Source organism: Parambassis ranga, chromosome 15 (assembly GCF_900634625.1).
Source record: "Parambassis ranga chromosome 15, fParRan2.1, whole genome shotgun sequence".
In the NCBI taxonomy this organism is placed as follows: domain Eukaryota; kingdom Metazoa; phylum Chordata; class Actinopteri; family Ambassidae; genus Parambassis; species Parambassis ranga.
Window position 1 is genome coordinate 1,413,584 of NC_041035.1, and position 17,809 is coordinate 1,431,392.

A 17,809-nucleotide genomic window follows, 5' to 3' on the forward strand; every position below is an offset into this window, starting at 1 on the left:
GACGCACCTGAGTTCAATATATGAGAGTCACAGCAAAGGCTCTGATACTTAGGACCATGTCATATTTCACTTTTTCTTTTTTAATACATCTGCACAAATGTCAACAATTCTGTGTCTTTCTGTCAGTGTGGGGCGCTGTGTGGACATTAATGAGAAACAAATAAACCTAAATGATTTTAGCAAATGGCTGCAATATAACAGAGAAGCATTTAAAGGGGGCTAAATACTTTCTGTACCCACTGTACAGTAAAGAGTTTGGGAGAATGAGTCACCATTACCAGAGTATCTGTACTCTTTGACACAGTGATAAAAGCAAACGAAGGACAAAAGCAGTGAAGAAGACCTGCGAGCCCAAATGGAACCAGACGTTCGTCTACACTCACGTCCATCGCAGGGATTTCCGAAACCACATGCTGGAGCTGACCGTGTGGGACCAACCCAGGTCACCGGAGGAGGACAGCGCTTTTTTGGGAGAGGTAACACACGCAGCAGGGTGTTAGCATGACTCTGAACCTCCAGGTTAGCCTGGAGTTTTAAGCTCCTGGTGGTGGAAACAGTTTTTGACTTGTAGTTCTGGTAGCTGGGTGTTAGCACCAGTTTAAACTTGTAGGTAAGTAGTAGCAGGGTGTTAGCATTGTTTACCTTTGTAAAAGTTGTGTTGGGTTTGTAAGGTGTTAGCATGGCTTTAAACTCACTTGTTTTGAGGGAGCAGGGTGTTAGCATGATACATGTACACGCACATTTTAGGATGTATCAGGATGTTAAACATGACTTAAGTAGCAGGAAGTGGGTGTTCGATTTTAAACCTACATGTTTTAAATTAGCAGGGCGTTTTTAAACGTACATTTTAGCAGGGTGTTAGCATCATTTTGCATCAAGCTGATTTAAGTTAGCAAGGTGAAGAATTTAACAATTAGTACTTTAAAATGTAAGTTTAAAATCATGCTGCCACCACACAGCAGTACATCAGAAGGTGGATGTTTAAACCATGCTAACATCATGCTAACTCAAAGCAACTTACAGGTTAGTTGCAGGAGGGGGCAGCTTGTACTCAGAGTAGTTGTCCACAAATCACAAGGTCGGTGGTTCGATCCCACCCAACATTACATAACATTACATTTTAAAGGTAGCATGACTTGTTTTGGTGGTAGATTTCAGGAGGCAGCATGGTGTTCCCGGGACTTTAAACCCGGTTGTTAATCAGGGAGCTAGCAGCAAACCATTTATTTTCTACTTTAAACAGATCCTTATAGAGCTGGAGACGGCCTTACTAGACGACAAGCCTCACTGGTATCCACTCCAAACCCATGATGTCTCATCCATACCGCTGCCCCGCGCCTCACCATTCCTGCCCCGGCGACACACAGACGCCCCTGGGAAGAAACTGCAGCGTAAGTCCACCAACATCTGTCACTGTGTGTATTTAATCTGTATTTAATTCATATGATCTGTGTGTGAATGTCGTCGAAGGCTCATGAATGGTTAACTCAACCCGTATGTGAATGTGTCTGTTTTCATCACACTTCCTTAATGCTGCATTTGTACCTGGGTGCATGTGTGTGTTGTATGTACACATCTGTGTGTGTGTCTCTGTGTGTGTATATGACTGTTTAGGTTCTCAGCGTGTAACAGAGGCTGAATTTGATGAGGGTACATCAGTAGTATCTAAAGGTGGGTGGGGACTGTTTACTAGTGTCACATGCAGTGTTTTTCAGGACTTGTATTTCATTTGTGATGTTGAATGTATTGCGCTGACATGTATTCCACACATCATGAGCAGCACCTGCTTTAGATGATATACATCTTACCAATAACAAACATCCATCTTACAGCTATTATCATCACAAATAAATCAGCATATGGAAAACACTGTCATGTTGTAGATTTGTTGGCATGGATCAGAAATGGTCCAGGACCCATGCACCAAAGCACCAATTCTTCTACTGTGGAAGAGTCACACAGCACTTTAAATGCATTGAATTTCCTTCGGTAACACAAATGATTGCATTTACCAAATATAATGCAGTGTATGGTGGAACATTATGTTTCTGTGTGTGTTAGAATGCCAGTGTGTCCATGTTTGTCTGTCAAACAGGGGTTAGACTGGTATATAGACGTGTTGGCCTGCTAATAATTTACTAAAAATATGTTGAGTTTGGCTCACTAGTATCAATTCTTATCTGATATATCAGTCAAACCCTACTGTGAGTGTGTGGTTACTGTTAATGAGTACCTCAGCTAAAAAGAGTAAGAAGGAATGGGAACATCATATTGCTCTAGCAACTTTTTGTTTCATGCATGGTAGGAAAAAACACTGCTAACACCTTCCAAAGTAAAAAAATTAATAAATAAATAAATAAATAAAGGCCCTCTGTCAGCTTTTAAATGGTTTTGGAAGTGAATCCAGCAACCTTGGGACCACTACAAGGCAGGCAGTCACACAGGTGCCTTCAAGTCTGATCAGTCTTTCTATTTCTGTCTTCAGAGATAGTTCTGCTTCTTTTTACTTATTTATTTATTTTTGTTCATTTTAAAATACAGTCATGAAATGAAGCCATCTGCAATCCTATTATTAGTCTAATCTCTTGCAGTCCAGACACAGACTCTTCATAGTGTTGTGAAAAAAGTGACATGTTGTTGTTTATGTGAGGTTGTTTTTACCTAAGAGCCACTACAGTCAGGTGAGTGTTATATATTTACACAAAAATACAATATAAAAGGGGTTTTAATTTTCTATTAACCCTCAGGCTTCATTATGGACATTTCTGTCCAGTTGGGTCTTTCTGCCACCATTGTATCTGTTTTGGCACATTGTTGTCCTTAATGACACAAAGGGTTAAATTCCTCACAATGATTTAATGTTTGGTGGTTTTGAGCAGGGCTGAAGTTGTTTAACATATTTATGCAGAAAAATAAAAAACTTATTCATTTGTTTAATTTAAGAAGTTTTTATAGCAGTTTATGAAAGTGGACATTTTTGTCCCAAATGACACAAAAAGGGTAGAAATTAAAGTGACGCCTGAGGGTTAAAACTATAGTAGCAAACATATACTTACTAGAAAAAATAAAAGCATTAGCTTGATTTTAAGTTACTGTTTTCTTTAAAGTTGCAAACATAAGGTCCCATTGAGGTTATTGGTCAATGGTAACTGAACCCAGTGGTCTGCATGTGATGTGATGATATGACACATGCCACCTAATTACTGTGCTCCATTCTCTATACATACCTGCACATGTGTATTCTATCATGTTTGAGATTATAATATTTATGTGTTTACCCACATTTACTACATCATCTTATATGTGCTCGTTATGTCGCCACCTCTATCCAGCAGCGGACGGGCGTGGCAGGGAAAGGACACGGGAGCCCACTTCCACCCTGGAGGTGCCCGACCAACAGAGGACGCCCTCCCATCACATACGTTCACGCTCGGTCTCCCCGCACCGCGAGGAGCAGGGACGCATCCGGTCACGGCCTCCCAACGTTCCCACCCAGAGGTGAGGATGAATGATGATTTAACATCTTTGCTTAATCCTGCAATACAACTGTAATGTGTAAGTTGACACTTGGTGTTATTAAGAGTGTGATGTGAGATGTTGATCTCTCATAAAACACCAACATCCGGGTGAGGATATCTGGCCACTTTTAGGAGGAAGAAGCAACATATAGAAAGGAAAGAGAGAGAAAATGAGAGCTATTTCATTGGAAGCCAGCAAACTGAGCCCATCTACTAATGAAATGTCTGTCTGATGCAGAACACATAGTGCTGCCAGCTCTGCTTTTACTGGATGAGCCAAATGAGCCCCACCAAGTCTGCTGCAATTCTGCCTGACCACTAATCAACATAAGTCTCTCCTTCCCTTCCTTCCTCGCTTCCTTCTTTCCTTCTCTTCTTCCAGGAGCCTGGATGACGAGCTCCCTCATGCTCGTCGTTCTCGTTCTCCCACTCGCTACTACGACTCTGCCAGGGGTCGCCATCAGGGTGACGAGTATCTGGACGACAGGTGGGTGTATGTGTGTCACATGGCCCAAACGTGCTCGAGCTCCTGCTTCTTGTGGTCTAGCATCTGCTGTGTGTGAATGCTTGTTGTCAGTATTTCAAAAACTCATTTGATTATGAAGTGTCCTGTTCCCTGTGTATCTTGAAATGTGTTTGGGCTGTACCATAGCTACTTGTTGATCCGTCGTGCAGTATAACGTGACCTTAGGGCTGTGTTTAGACAAAAAGGCCTTGTTGGCAGAAATCTGTGGTGTTTTTAAAGTGTGTGTGTGTGTGTGTGTGTGTGTGTGTGTGTGTGTGTGTGTGTGTGTGTGTGTGTACAGAAACCAGCAACTGCTTCTCTTTCCTATTCACCCTATTTTCCCTTCTGCTCTTCTGGTTTTTTGACTGTTGTTGATTTCCTCATGTGTCATCCATCCCCATGGTAACAACAGTGAGGTCATCATGATCCACCAGTCAATGCGAGGCAAAAGTGCTGAGTGCCTGCACACCAGGTAAACTGGCCATTCACAACACGTGTACGTTTTGGGTCTGGATGAGGTGTCTGCACAGTGTGTTGTCAGATCGCCTCTCGCTGTAGTTTTGTAATCATAACACATTTGATGTGTATTTTTGCTATTGACAACAAACCCCATTAGATTTAGAGTCTGTCTGTGGCTCACAACTCCAAGGCAATACAAAGTTTGTGAAACCCTGTTTCTGCATAAAATACCCCAAAACATCAGCTGATTTCCACATAGCTTCTCACTGGAACCCAATCTAATATGTATCACTGTCGTTCATATATTAAAGACATCGATCCACTATTGCATATATGTCAGTGACAAATGTATGTGAACCTTCACTTTTAGTTTGATCTTGTGCAGCAATAACAACAACTAAAGGTGCCCGCGTTCTTCTTTTCTAACAACTTCAGGCTTCTAATTTCAGCCAAATACTCTCGTCTCTTTTCATGTCCACTAAACATTTTCCCAGCAGCCCTCTGGTTTGTCCACAAAATGTCCTCAGAAATGTCCTTCAATTATGTCATGATACACTTTCACAAACACACGTTGTGAAGATCAGACTTAGATGAATCTGTTGTTTAAGTAAAACAGGACGTCTCCCATTGAACAAGTTATAACTAAATAACCTGCTCATCCTTCAGGTTCACACACGTTTCCCACTCACATATATGTAATATTGGACTGTTTTCCAAAATAAATATAGACAAAGAAACAGGGGGTCACAAACTTTCAAGAAGCACTGTGTGGCGAGTCGAGCTTTGTACCTATTTGCAGGTTACTTTGATTATTGGCTCAGGTCTGTTGTATTTGTAAAATACAGAATGCTTCAGACAGCATCATCTTGAAATTAAAGGAGAAAAAGAGGGCCTGATTAGGGAAATCCTGTGGTCATTTAGCCTGCACTGCTGCCTCTCATCCACAAGAGGGCACCATAGCACCATGCTTGCATTGTATTGCTGCTCTACAGCCGGACCAAGTAGAAGTAGAATATAATAGAAACATTACAAATCTTTGATAAAACAAAGTTCTAACATCATTGTATGGACAGCTATGTATCACATGGTCACAACCACACCGGTCTTAGATTGCTATTTGGGCAAGCAGCTAAAGAGGTAAGTTGTGCTCTTGAGAACACATCAGTGTGTCTTATAGGTAAATAAAAGTTCCCTATAGAACCATTCAGTGATTCTAACCATAATAAGCCAGACAGATGTTCCTATACACACAGATGTGTTTGAGGGAGGAGGTGGGTGAGAGCTTTGGATGCTTGTGTGCTTGTCATGCCTACCTGCTTACACTGCAAAAACATACACATACAAGCTTAGCCAGTGATTTTAAACAACTGAAAAAATCACTGGATAAGTCAGCACTTCACTTTTCTGCCTGTTATCGCACTCCCATACATTTGTTTTTTTTCCCTTCTTCCCGCCCAATTCCTCCCATTTCCTACTCGTGCCTGCTGCATGCATGCTACCATCAGGAGATCGACAAGGCGCAATAACACACTGCCACCTAAGATGCCACTTTTGTTCGACAGTATCCACAAACAGACAAACAGGTAAGTCTTTAGTTCGGGTTTCAGTATGCTTCAGATGAACAGTGCCTTAAGAAAATATATTAGCGGTCTACACAGTAATGATGTAAGACCCAAAGAGCATTGCGTGAGTCATGAGGAGAGTTTTCGGGGCAGGAAAAAGAAGCTGGTCTCACCTTACTTTTTTGACATAGGCTTGCACTGTGTTTTATCAAAAACATGATACTTTCTTAAGCAGTTAGTGATGTGTCTTTTAATGGGATCAATGATGCAAAAGTATTTGTCTCTTGACAAGTTAAATGAGAGAACTCAAGTTAATGTGTATTATTGTCAAATAAAATGACCCACTGCCTTCTTTAATGGGGACACAGTTACCCCAACACATAATCTTCAGAAATGAACTTTTCCACTTTTCCCGATATGTCAGAAGTAAAAGGCTACACCACCAACAAGCCTATCCTGCTTGACTTGCTAAACGCTGTGATGTTCCATGTCCATCTCTCGTCTCATTAAGCCATGTAAAAACCACAGCTGTGTGTTAACTTACAATAAAATGTGGAATTCTTGTGAAGGTTTATAACCAAAAACAGAATGTATAAAAGTCATTGTCTTCAGGAAAAGGGAATAGGACGTGCAGACATATGCATGACCAGATTCTACTCCCTGCTGCGTGCTCCGTCTGCTAGAAGTAGATGTGAGAACTCACAAAAGTCCAAAATATGCAAACTCAGCACCTAATTCAACATCAAACAAGTCTCTTGCATTCTTCAATTATACAAATATCAGGTCATTTGAAGCATACTGAGGCCTATGTGACAGCAGTGTGACGTTTTTTGAACCTGTGTCAAAGCATTAATGAGTAATGTTAGAGTGAGGACACCAGCGTCATGAGACTGAGTATTTTTCACAAAGAGGCTTCAAACATTTCTTTTGTCAGTTTTCTTTTTTTTTTTAATTTCATTTCCAAACGCATGCTCTCCCTGCTCTTTTCATTGTGTGAGTAGCTCCACGCTGCCTGCATGTCAAAAGAAAAGCTCTATGATGGGACTGAGAATGGTCACTGCCACACGCCGCTCCATCACACAGCGCGTTCTAATGTTCACTGATGAGGTGACACTTAGGTAAGACACACACACACACACACAGGTCATTTTAACTTTTATTAAAAGGCCTCCACCTTGGCAGGAGAGTTTAGAGATCCGTTCCTTGGCCATGACAGTTAGATCCATCGTACCACCATCTCCATGACAACCATGACAACATACAGACTCTCCCATTGTGACGTCAGCCAGCCAGTCACAGCTCAGAAAAGCATGATATCTTTTGAATTCTAATGGGACTTTCTGTTAAAATACTTCTTCTGTTTGTCCATTGTTTCTCTTTTTATGTTTGTTTCTGTCCTCCTGTCTCCTCCTCCTCCTCCTCCTCTTCCTCCATTGGATGGCATGTTGTGCTGTGGTGCGTCTAGTGATCTGCAGCCTTCTCTGGACAGGGTTAGGAGCGCTAGTGCCAACTGTCTGACTCCAGACAATCATGCCCCCTCACCAGAGACTGAAAGGTACCAGCCTCTGTAACCAACACCCCCCCTCCTGTAGTCCTCCTGTAGTTTCTTGTCCTCAGTCTTTCGCAGCATTTACCTTCTGAATGACCTCACACTAGCCTCCCCCTTCCTCCCCGCTCCCCTCACTCCACCACCCATACCACGATCATGCACCACTCTGCTGTTCCTCAAAGTTGTGTATAAAGGTGCAACCATTGTGTGTAGTTGATTGTCTAATTGGACAGTATACCTTGTTGTGCACCAAACATGCCAACTGTTCTGCCAAAAACGATTATTTCTATTATAAAACTCACATGTCATTTCGATAAATATGTCCATGCTGCAAAGTGTTAAAAGCTTCTTTTGTTTATCTTCTATAATGCCAACATTTTAACGCACCATTCATGAAAACACAAAAGGAAATTTGGAAGATAGTGTTGGAGACTAAAACAGCTGTAAGGAGTTAATGCTGTATTATGGGATGACAGTATTGTGTTACTTTGTTCTGTTGCCCCCAAGTGGTCAGATGCTCCATAGCAGGCGCAGACAGCTCTTCACTAGGTGCACAGATAATAAGAGAACAGCACGGTTTCTGACTTTGTAATGGCTTGCTGATGTGGTCATATGGGTGATGAATTTTGTATGTGTACATGTAGAAAATCTTTGTCCCATTCCCTGCCCCGACGGCGTCCAGCAAGTCCCAGGATTCTTATCCAACATGCTTCCCCTGAAGACGACAGGTACCCTTTTGTGGACCCCCCTCTTCCCAAGCTCTAACTCTTCTTAACTCATCTCTGTGCTGAGTTCTGATATTTCTCTAACTGTAGCTCGTAATGAGTTTGCAATTCAACTTTTTCCAACTTTCCCTTTTCCTGATCAGACCACTGACTTTATCTTGTATCAAATAAAACAATTTAACTTGCAAATAACAACTATATGTCTCAACAAAAAAACATTGCCAATATATATATATATATATATATATATATATATATATATATATATATATATATATATACCCCTTAACTTGATGTTTTTTGTGTCATCTGGTCAGAGTGAGCATTAGCATCAGGCAAATACAAAGTCTGACAAACAACATATAACGTTTTTCACTGTGCCATTATTTGTTTAGCAAAAATGAAGCCAAAAAGAAAAAATACTGATAATTCAATACTTCGTCCATAGGATTTAACAGTGTGAGCTGCAGCAGGTGCTGCTGATGATCAGTCCTTGATGAATTGATCATCAGCAGACCTCTATAAAAACAGACGTTTTGACAGTTTGCTGAACATCAATCTGGAAAGACTTATAAAACCATTTCAAACTATTTGGAGTTCAGTGTTCTACAGTGGAATGGATTGGATTGTTCTACAACACTTGTGGAACAATGTCCAATGGACACATGAGACCAATGTGGAGGTGTTTGGTCTTAATGTTCACCACCATGTCTGCTGGAAACCAAACACAGCATTTCAGCAGAAACACCTCATACACACTGTCAAGCACGGTGGTGGAGGACTGATGGTTTGGACTTGTTTTACAGACACAGCACCTGGACACCTTGCAGTCATTGAGTGGACCATGAACTCCTCTGTATACCAGAGTGTTCTAGAGACAAATGTGAGTCCATCTGTCTGACAGTTAGAGCTTGGTGGACATGAGATATTGAATCATGGCTTCGTTTCTGCTAAATAAATAATGATACGTTGAAAAAAGTTCTAGCAAATACAAGATAAACTCACGCTCTATTCTTGTCGGCAGTTGAACTTCCTGCTGTGTGGTGATAGAGGAGCTGAACACAGTGAGAGTGAATGTAGTATACATTGTAGAACTTCAGAACTTCATTCTGATCAGTTCTATTGTGTCTGATTCGTCACTCACATTGTGTGAAGGGTTGCTTGGACCCTGTCGCTTTGCTTTTTAGTAGGTGGTGTTTTTCGTGTTTGCAGTTGGACAGACTTGACACCAATCTTTGGTTGTGGTTGTTGTTGCCATAGTTTTATTGTGTCGACTTTCTTAGTAGAACCTCTTCGAACCCAAGGCAGTTTGTAGTGGCTACAGTGTGAATCCTGCCCTGTTGCTTCTTGTAGTCTTTCTGAGTTTACAGCTTCTGTGTGCTCACCTTCTCCTTCTCTTTGAGAAGTCTCTTTTTCAAGGCTTACGTGCTCGGCAATGACTTTGTGATATCCATAATTCACTTCATAAGTGTGGCTGTGTGTGTTTTTGTGTGTGTGTTCGGCTGTGCATGTATAATCTTTGTCATCTTCATGTCCATGAATGGAGAATATGGATGCTGATTCCTTCTCAAGAGACTTTAATTCACCTCAGTACAAAGAGGTACACGCGCATGCACACACACACACACACACATTGTTATGGATGAAGCACGAGTGTGTGACACCCCTTTATTCCCATCACCATCATACCATCCATCACAGCATGCCTCCTATTTCCTGTTTTCCAGATCATAAACTTATAAGGCCAATGACAGCCCCTGACAGTCGGGCTTTTCGGAATCTAATTGATTTATCCTCCATCATGCTCTGTTCCATCCACCCATCTACACACATACATCCATCTATCTTTTTCGTTCTTTTCTTGTATTGTTCCCTTTGCTCATCCACCATTCTCCAGGCAGCCTCGGACCCTGGAAACACCCGAATGTCAGACTCTTGGCAGGAAGCTCTCTGACAGTGGCAGGTAAGGCATGTACTGTAGGCTCAGCACATGTCAAACATGGTTATTTACAAGCTCAGCTGCTCAAGCTATTTTTAGATCAGTTGTTAGTAGTAACCAGCAGCTGGGATTCAAAATGAGCTTCTGTTTGGCCATTAGTGCAGAGACTTCCAAGTAAAACTCCAAGTTTCATTGGATTGTTCCGCCTTCCTATAATCAGAGACTTCATACACACTGATGTGCTGGTTTTATATGCAGACCTACAGTGACAATAGTACATCATCTTATGTGCCAATGAAAGCATTAAAATGAGTGTTTGATGCCACATCTTAAATATTGGGGCAGGTAAAGTGTAAGATCAGTGATGGTCCTCTGTCCCACAGGACAACATATGGCCACTTATGACTCCTGAGCAGTGAATGATGAAATTATGCAGTGGGTCAGCACCTTAAAGAGACATTCTGCATGTTTCCATTCAAATGAAAAGCTAAATATCTGCTCTGAGTGTGTTTTGATCTCTGAACATGCTCGGTTTTACATTGTGAGGTGATGCTTTTATTATTATATTTTTATTATATTTTAGGGCTGTTTTACTGCCATTATTAAAGCTATGATCTCACTCTGAACTTACTTAAAGTTAAACATAACTTAAACATTACTATAAAACTTATGTTAATAATATATTCATCTGATTCAAAACATATTGGCTGTACCTTTAGGAGACATGGGTGGATGTTCACTTTCACTTTCTCGCTTACTTTATGGTAAAGCTACACAACATTTAGACTAATGTTGACACAGTCATTTGACATTGTTTGCATGACTTTTTATTTATTTATTTACTCTGCTTTTTTGTTTCTTTCATTTTTTTCCTCAACCCCATGTTTTCAATTCCTTCCTTGTTCCTGCATGCTGCTGCTAACACACTGTTTTGCTGGGCTCTGGGTTTGTATGGCACTTGTGGGATATTGTGTGTGTGTGTGTTTGTGTTTGCGCACCAGATTCAAGCCCACCTCCATCTTAAGGGGCTCCAAAGGAAAGAAAGCATCAGCGCTGCCCCTTGGTAAGGGGCCCTTGAATCAGAGGCAGATTGATTGATTTATTTTTAATTTACTGTAAAGACAGTGGTGGGAGGAAGAAGACCGTGCTGCTCCCAATTTACTTTTGTCAGTGTGTGTGTTTGTGTGTGTTTGTGTTTCTGTGAAATCTCTTTGTCACATCACAGTGTTGAATGTTGTTGCTGTTGTTTGTGTTGTGTGGGCATGTGTTTCTGAGTGGATGTGTACTGTCTTGGTTTATGTCCATATTTGGGTCTGTTTAAACAACTCAACAACACACTGACTGTGGTAAAACACAAGGAGGAAGGAACTGTTTATAAGGCATACATTTAGCAGCAATACTTTTATTCACACACAAAAAACATGAACATGCACTTACTTTAATTGAAGCAATTAAAGTAAAAACACTGGAACTCGTCTGTTGGTGAGAATGGATCAGAACGAATGAATGTCTGCAGATATGCTGTAATTTGCGCTTGAAGGCTTCCACCTTCTCTGTGTTATTTCACTGTCTAAATCTTGATTTGCTGCTCTTTTTTGGCAACAGGACCCCTCACTATCAAACCCTGAACAAGCTTTCACTGCTTTACTGTGTGTGAACATGACGTTGCCACTGATGAGTCACCAAAATGCTGCTGCTGCTTGCCCGATGGCTACATTTTGTCACTTCTTCTTCTTCTTCTTCTTTTTTAAAATCTTTATCGTTATTTATCTTAAGTGAATGACACTAAGTGTTTTTCCAGTAATGGTAAAATGATACTGTGTGAATAGGATAAACCATTCAGCAGTACCCTGGACCACAACATGAGAAACACCAATAATATTGAATCCTTTTTATTCTCCCACTTTGTATTCATTCGTCATATCTCCTTATGTCACCCGTCCCCTGTCTGTCCTCTGCTCCTTTACACTCATACTGTTCTAGGGGCCACCTCCAAGGTGGTGCGTCTCTTTCCTCCTCAGTGACGTCCTCATCAGCCCGCAGAGTGAGGCAGCTCCCACAGCTTCCCCCCAAGAGCAACAGCGCAGAACAAGGTATGAGCAGTATAGAGACAGAGTATAGAGACAGGGAAGACAGAATTTCAAAAGGCCACAAACAAAGATGCAGTACATGGCTTGCTTTACATCTGTGGTTGTTACATCCATCACTATATATTAAGTGTTTAATGGCCGGCAGGTAAACTGTTTGACCATTGACAGTTAATAAGTGTGGATGAAGCTTCTGCGGCGTCACCCATAGGTTTCTGACGTGCTGTTGGAGTCTCTGTGTAGGCTCAGGCTGTCGCCATGACAGCAGCGTCAGAGTCAGCCTAAGCTCCAAATACAGGCAAAGAGATGGAACATGAGTGGAGCTAACATAGGCGGGCAGTTGCGGAAGCAGAAAGCTCGCACTGTGATACTGAGACCTGCCTGTCACTCAAAGTGCTGATAATTATGCATAGTACTCCTAACCCCTCCCCCACAGTTGTCACTAGAAGGGAACTTTATTTCTACTGTGAAGTTAGACATTTCAACATGAGTCTATGGGGACTGACTCGCTTTTGGAGCCAGCCCCTTAGAGGCTGCGGTGTGAACTGCAGGTTTTAACACAGGTTGGTGCTGGTTCTCACAAGTGGCCATAGCAAATACTTTTCAGGTTCATAGAGGGTACATTTCTATTGCACTTGTCTGACTAAGTTCATCAGGTTTTCGCTTATTTGGCTTGTGCACAGCCCTGGTAGCAGAGGAGCGTGTTCGTCAGCTCCAGATGAGGGTTCATTCCAACCGGATGTCAGCTGCCTCCGCCTCCAGCCAACAGGACCTGGACCGAGCCCTCAAGAACAAACGAGAGGTCAGCCTCTTTTTTACCCTGACAGTTCACTTTAAAACAAACTCATCAGGAGAGTGGGGGGGGGGGGGCATAATGCTGCTGAAGTGAATCCCAGTGAATTGCATTGAGTTATAAATTACAGCAGTGGTGAGGACCACTCAATAAAATGACTTGGTTCCAGCTGGGCAGTCACTCAAGAACTCGCCTAACACCTTGAATGCAAAAATGTATAATCTACACTGGCTGGTTGTTCAATCCATAACTTGTGGAAAGCTGACAGTTTAATGGTGAGATTGTGACTTTCAAGAACGTGCTAGTAGTTTCACTTTTCTGTCTATGTGATGTTTTACATTGTCCCCCGTTGGACTAAATATGTAAGTCTGAGGGTCTAGATCTGGTCTTAATGAGAAAGGAAACCCCAACAATTGGGCATGCATTTGGATCGAATTAAACATGAATTTGATCAGTTTTGTTTTTCATCCTCATATTACAAACTAAATGCTGTTTGATGCCTGCAGCTCTATAAGGACCAGAGGAGGAGTAGTGAAAATGTTTCACATAAGTCCTCAGACAGTGATGTCAGCGATGTGTCAGCCATCTCTCGAACCAGCAGTGCCTCTCGCATCAGTAGCACCAGCTACATGTCCATCCAGTCAGAGAGACCCCGGGGACGCTTCAGGTACATGCACGCACACATCAGCTTTACATTTTGTTAGAAAGAAATGATGAACGTTTGGATTGTGAAATGTGTATGATGAAGCCGTGCCATGCGCGCATCGGGACACCACATGATGAAGAGCACCAGCGTGAGCAGCGAGATCTACGGCATGGATCACGCCGACGGAAGCCAATCAGACACAGCACTCGGGAGCCTGGGGAGCGGGATCAAGAAGCGGCGCTCGAGCCTGAGCCAACGTGTTGTCGCCATCCTGCCGTCCAGACGGAGTCGGAGCACGTCGCAGCTCAGCCAGACAGGTCAGAGAGCACACAGAGAGCGACGGTCTGAGAAAGTAGTGCACACACATTCACAAAGGCAAGTTAAGACAGGAAAGATCAATGGAAAGGCCATGGACTGTATCTTGTGTAGATTACACAAGCATAACATGGCTGTACAAATCACAGACAATCATTAGGGTAATAACAGCTAATTAAACCACACTGGCATCATTTAATGGCATTTACAACAGCCTGCTTTATATTATGTAATGAATCAGTCTTTGCCTTTGGCAGATGACAAACAGGTTGATATGGCAAGCTGTGCTAAAATGCAATATTAAATATAGACAAAGATAACACCAGTAAACACAAAATGCAGTTTTATTATAATATGGAAACCTACATGGCCCTGTGTGAAAGGGATTGCCCTCCTGTTTAAACATGAACTGTGGTGTGTCACATGTTTGGAAAGCTGAGTTTCTCTATCCACACCCAGGCCTGATTACTGCCTGATTACTGCCTCAATCAAGAAATCACTTAGACAGGACCTAAGAAGGGGCACCTGTCACACCACTATATTCAAAGAAACTTTTAAAAAGATGCTCATTTGTTGCTGCTTTTAATGCACAAATATGAGAATAGAATAGAATAGAATAGAACAGACTTTATTAATCCCTTTGGGAAGGTCCCTCAGGGAAATTTAGGTACCAGCAGCAATACAACACCGACAGTCAGAGCAAGAGTTAAATAGAATAATAAAGAATATAGTACAGTAAAGAATAAAAGATGAGAGATTTAATGAATACACAAATGTGAAAATCTCAGAGCATGTTTAATAAAACCCATCATGCTCTTCCACACACAGAAAAACTAAACTAAAAGAGGGGGTAGTAACCTCTGAACATGACTGAAATGTGCACTACAGCTCTGCCTCCTGTTCAGTTTGTTATTAAAATATTCTTAATAAATCTAAACAGCCCTATTACATCACAAACACTACAATAATGTACTGAAAGACTACCACAAATAGTCACAAAGTCCAGAATATTCACTTAATCAAAGTGTACCCAGTGTTGATGTTGTTGTTGTTTATTGGCTTTGTTGTTGTGTGTGTGTGTTATTTCAGAGGCGGCGGGTAAGGCGGCGGAAAGACAGAAAGGTAAAGCAAAAGGAAGGAAGTCAGACACCTTAGGAAACACTGCAGGACACTACAAGTAGAGACAAAGTGCAGCACATTCATCAGATTCCCATAAGGATTTATACACACACACACACACACAGGGATCATCACACATTGACAGTGTGTAGCAGCAGTTATATGCAGCTCTTAGATCTTCCTCTTATTCTACTGAGAAGCTGAGTATCAAGTAAATAAATCACAGTATAATGCAGATACAGCTCAGGCAGGCAGGGAGCTACAGAAAGCAAGGTGAATGTTCCCAGCCCTCCGTAAGCCCTTCCTGAACTCTGTCTCTGGCACGCTTCCTTACTCCACCCTCCTCCTCCACCCTCACGTTTGAAGGCTGGTTCAGCTCTAGAAGAAGCCTGTCTGAGTCGGCTGTAATATTTGTTGCTTAACTTAATTATTGCATTGTATTTGCAAGATGTGCGTTATAACTGTGGACAAAGATACCAAATGAAAGTATGTTTGGATGTATAGTCAGTTTAAAACAGCAGGCTTTAAATGAGCTGAACTCGCTGCTGCTGGATGCACACCATATGATTTACCCTGCTTTCACCTCCCTGCTGAACATTCATGATACGAGCGGACTGACGCTGTTTTTATTTGACCCAGCTCCTCCTGCAGTGACCTCATCACCTAATATATATTTCCTCTGTGTGATTGGCTTTTCCCAGCCAGAGATGTGCACATATTGGTCTTGTACAGCAATCTCTTTCTTTGTGTGTTTCTCTGAGATGCTGGTGAGGTCACCATTGTATATTATTTTGCATGGGATGTTCTGCATAGTTAGCCTATAGTTATCAGGCTTGCAAAACAACTGATAAAATGTGTATGAGTTGTGTACAAATACAGGGCTGTTTTGAGTTTTGGGCTGCCTGATAACTTCCTAAGATTACTATGCTCATGCAACGACTAGTGGTTACACACCGTTTCCCTGTTTTTTACCACAGAAGTATCAGCAGGCAAGAAGGTGGGTAAGGCTGGCAGCAGCAGTATCCAGAGGAGTGTGGAGACGGGCATGGCAGTGGAGTATCCACGAGGAGGGTCGGCCATGAACCGGCAGGCCAGCAGGGAGTCCACCGATGGCAGCATGAACAGCTACAGCTCTGAGGGGAAGTACGTATTGAAAGTGAAGAAAGTTCTCCTAGGACATGAAAATACCATGCAGTCTCTTGTAGAGTCGGTTGTGAAGAGTCAACTTGTGAGACAAGGGTGTAATGTTTTGGTTAGGGGTAAGGTCAATAACAAAGCAGCAGGAAGTAAGACCTTCTAACCTGTTCCTCAGTGACAAGCTAACAAAGCACAAAATCTAGCCTTTCATGTAAAGTAGATGAGATTGTGCACACATACCCTAAATCTGCACGTGTGTTTGTGTGTGTCAGTTTGATCTTCTCAGGGATGCGTTTAGGTGCCGACAGTCAGTTCAGTGACTTCCTAGACGGTTTAGGTCCTGGTCAGCTGGTTGGACGGCAAACACTAGCCACACCTGCTATGGGTAAGTGACAACTAAGTGGATCCTAATAAATACAATTACAGACGAACAACATCATCTAACTTTCTTCCCTGAGCCATTATTTATTTTGCAAAAATGAAGCCAAAAAGAAAAACATGTGTTTGATACTAAGCCTGCACAGGGTGTCCCTTTTTAATAATTATGTTTACACGTCTCTTTGCCTCCACAGGTGATGTTCAGATCGGTTTGATGGATAAGAAAGGCCAGCTGGAGGTGGAGGTGATCAGGGCACGAGGCCTTATCTCCAAACCAGGCTCCAAATCCCTCCCAGGTAACACTAACATCTGGAAAAGGCACATACATTTGTATGCACAGCATCCACTCACTGCCTCTTGTTTCTCTTGCTCCACTTTCGCCATCTCCCCTCAGCTCCCTATGTAAAGGTGTACCTGCTGGATAATGGAACATGTAAAGCCAAAAAGAAAACTAAGATTGCACGTAAGACCCTGGAGCCACTCTACCAGCAGCACCTGCTCTTTGATGAGAGTCCACAGGGCAAGGTGCTTCAGGTAAGGATCAATTGAATTAACCTTTAGACCTAGCATAACCTCTGTGAAAGTTCTACCAATTTTAGACCTGCTTAGAACAGCTTGTTGTATAAAAATCTTGTTTGGAAATTACTTATTATAGTTTATTTGAGATTACATATGATTTGTCCCAAGGATTTTAAAATTGGTATGGAAGTCTGACATTAGCTGGCATAAGCTAACCAGCAGTGACAGCTTTGACAATGACTAAGCCTAGAGTTATACAAGGGAGGGTATGTTTTTATGATTTCTTTAGTCAGCAAGCAGGGAAAGATTGTCCACTTTCATGCTTTGTCATGTTTAAGTGGGCAGGGGTTGGTTGACCAGCCATCAGCAGTCTCCTAAACACAGGTTGCTCTATCTTCATGGGAAGACTGATCAATTTGAGGTTAGGAACAAAGTTTGTCCTAATAATAATGTCCCTATATCCGGTCCTAATGCCGATGCCTCATATCACACTAGTGACATACATTAAGTAAGATGACATTGAACAATACTCCCTATCATCACTCATAAGAAGAGATG

At 42.0% G+C, this 17,809-nt stretch overlaps 1 protein-coding gene across 4 annotated transcripts in view; it reads left to right on the plus strand.

Annotated features, from left to right (window-relative positions):
* The window catches only part of LOC114446979 (regulating synaptic membrane exocytosis protein 1-like), a 71,964-nt gene that overhangs the window by 51,329 nt on the left and 2,826 nt on the right, over positions 1 to 17,809 (plus strand). Inside the window, exons 14-31 of one of the 4 annotated variants that reach the window (XM_028422915.1) lie at positions 305 to 476; positions 1,244 to 1,391; positions 1,615 to 1,671; positions 3,333 to 3,498; positions 3,901 to 4,005; positions 4,436 to 4,495; positions 7,510 to 7,599; positions 8,238 to 8,321; positions 10,216 to 10,281; positions 12,241 to 12,350; positions 13,028 to 13,146; positions 13,644 to 13,804; positions 13,886 to 14,100; positions 15,188 to 15,220; positions 16,195 to 16,360; positions 16,627 to 16,739; positions 16,927 to 17,028; positions 17,127 to 17,266. In XM_028422915.1, the coding sequence (XP_028278716.1) occupies positions 305 to 476; positions 1,244 to 1,391; positions 1,615 to 1,671; positions 3,333 to 3,498; positions 3,901 to 4,005; positions 4,436 to 4,495; positions 7,510 to 7,599; positions 8,238 to 8,321; positions 10,216 to 10,281; positions 12,241 to 12,350; positions 13,028 to 13,146; positions 13,644 to 13,804; positions 13,886 to 14,100; positions 15,188 to 15,220; positions 16,195 to 16,360; positions 16,627 to 16,739; positions 16,927 to 17,028; positions 17,127 to 17,266 (2,107 nt within the window). The remainder of the gene's footprint in view (positions 1 to 304; positions 477 to 1,243; positions 1,392 to 1,614; positions 1,672 to 3,332; positions 3,499 to 3,900; positions 4,006 to 4,435; positions 4,496 to 7,509; positions 7,600 to 8,237; positions 8,322 to 10,215; positions 10,282 to 12,240; positions 12,351 to 13,027; positions 13,147 to 13,643; positions 13,805 to 13,885; positions 14,101 to 15,187; positions 15,221 to 16,194; positions 16,361 to 16,626; positions 16,740 to 16,926; positions 17,029 to 17,126; positions 17,267 to 17,809) is intronic. The other 3 variants (XM_028422916.1, XM_028422917.1, XM_028422918.1) reach the window with 3 other exon arrangements.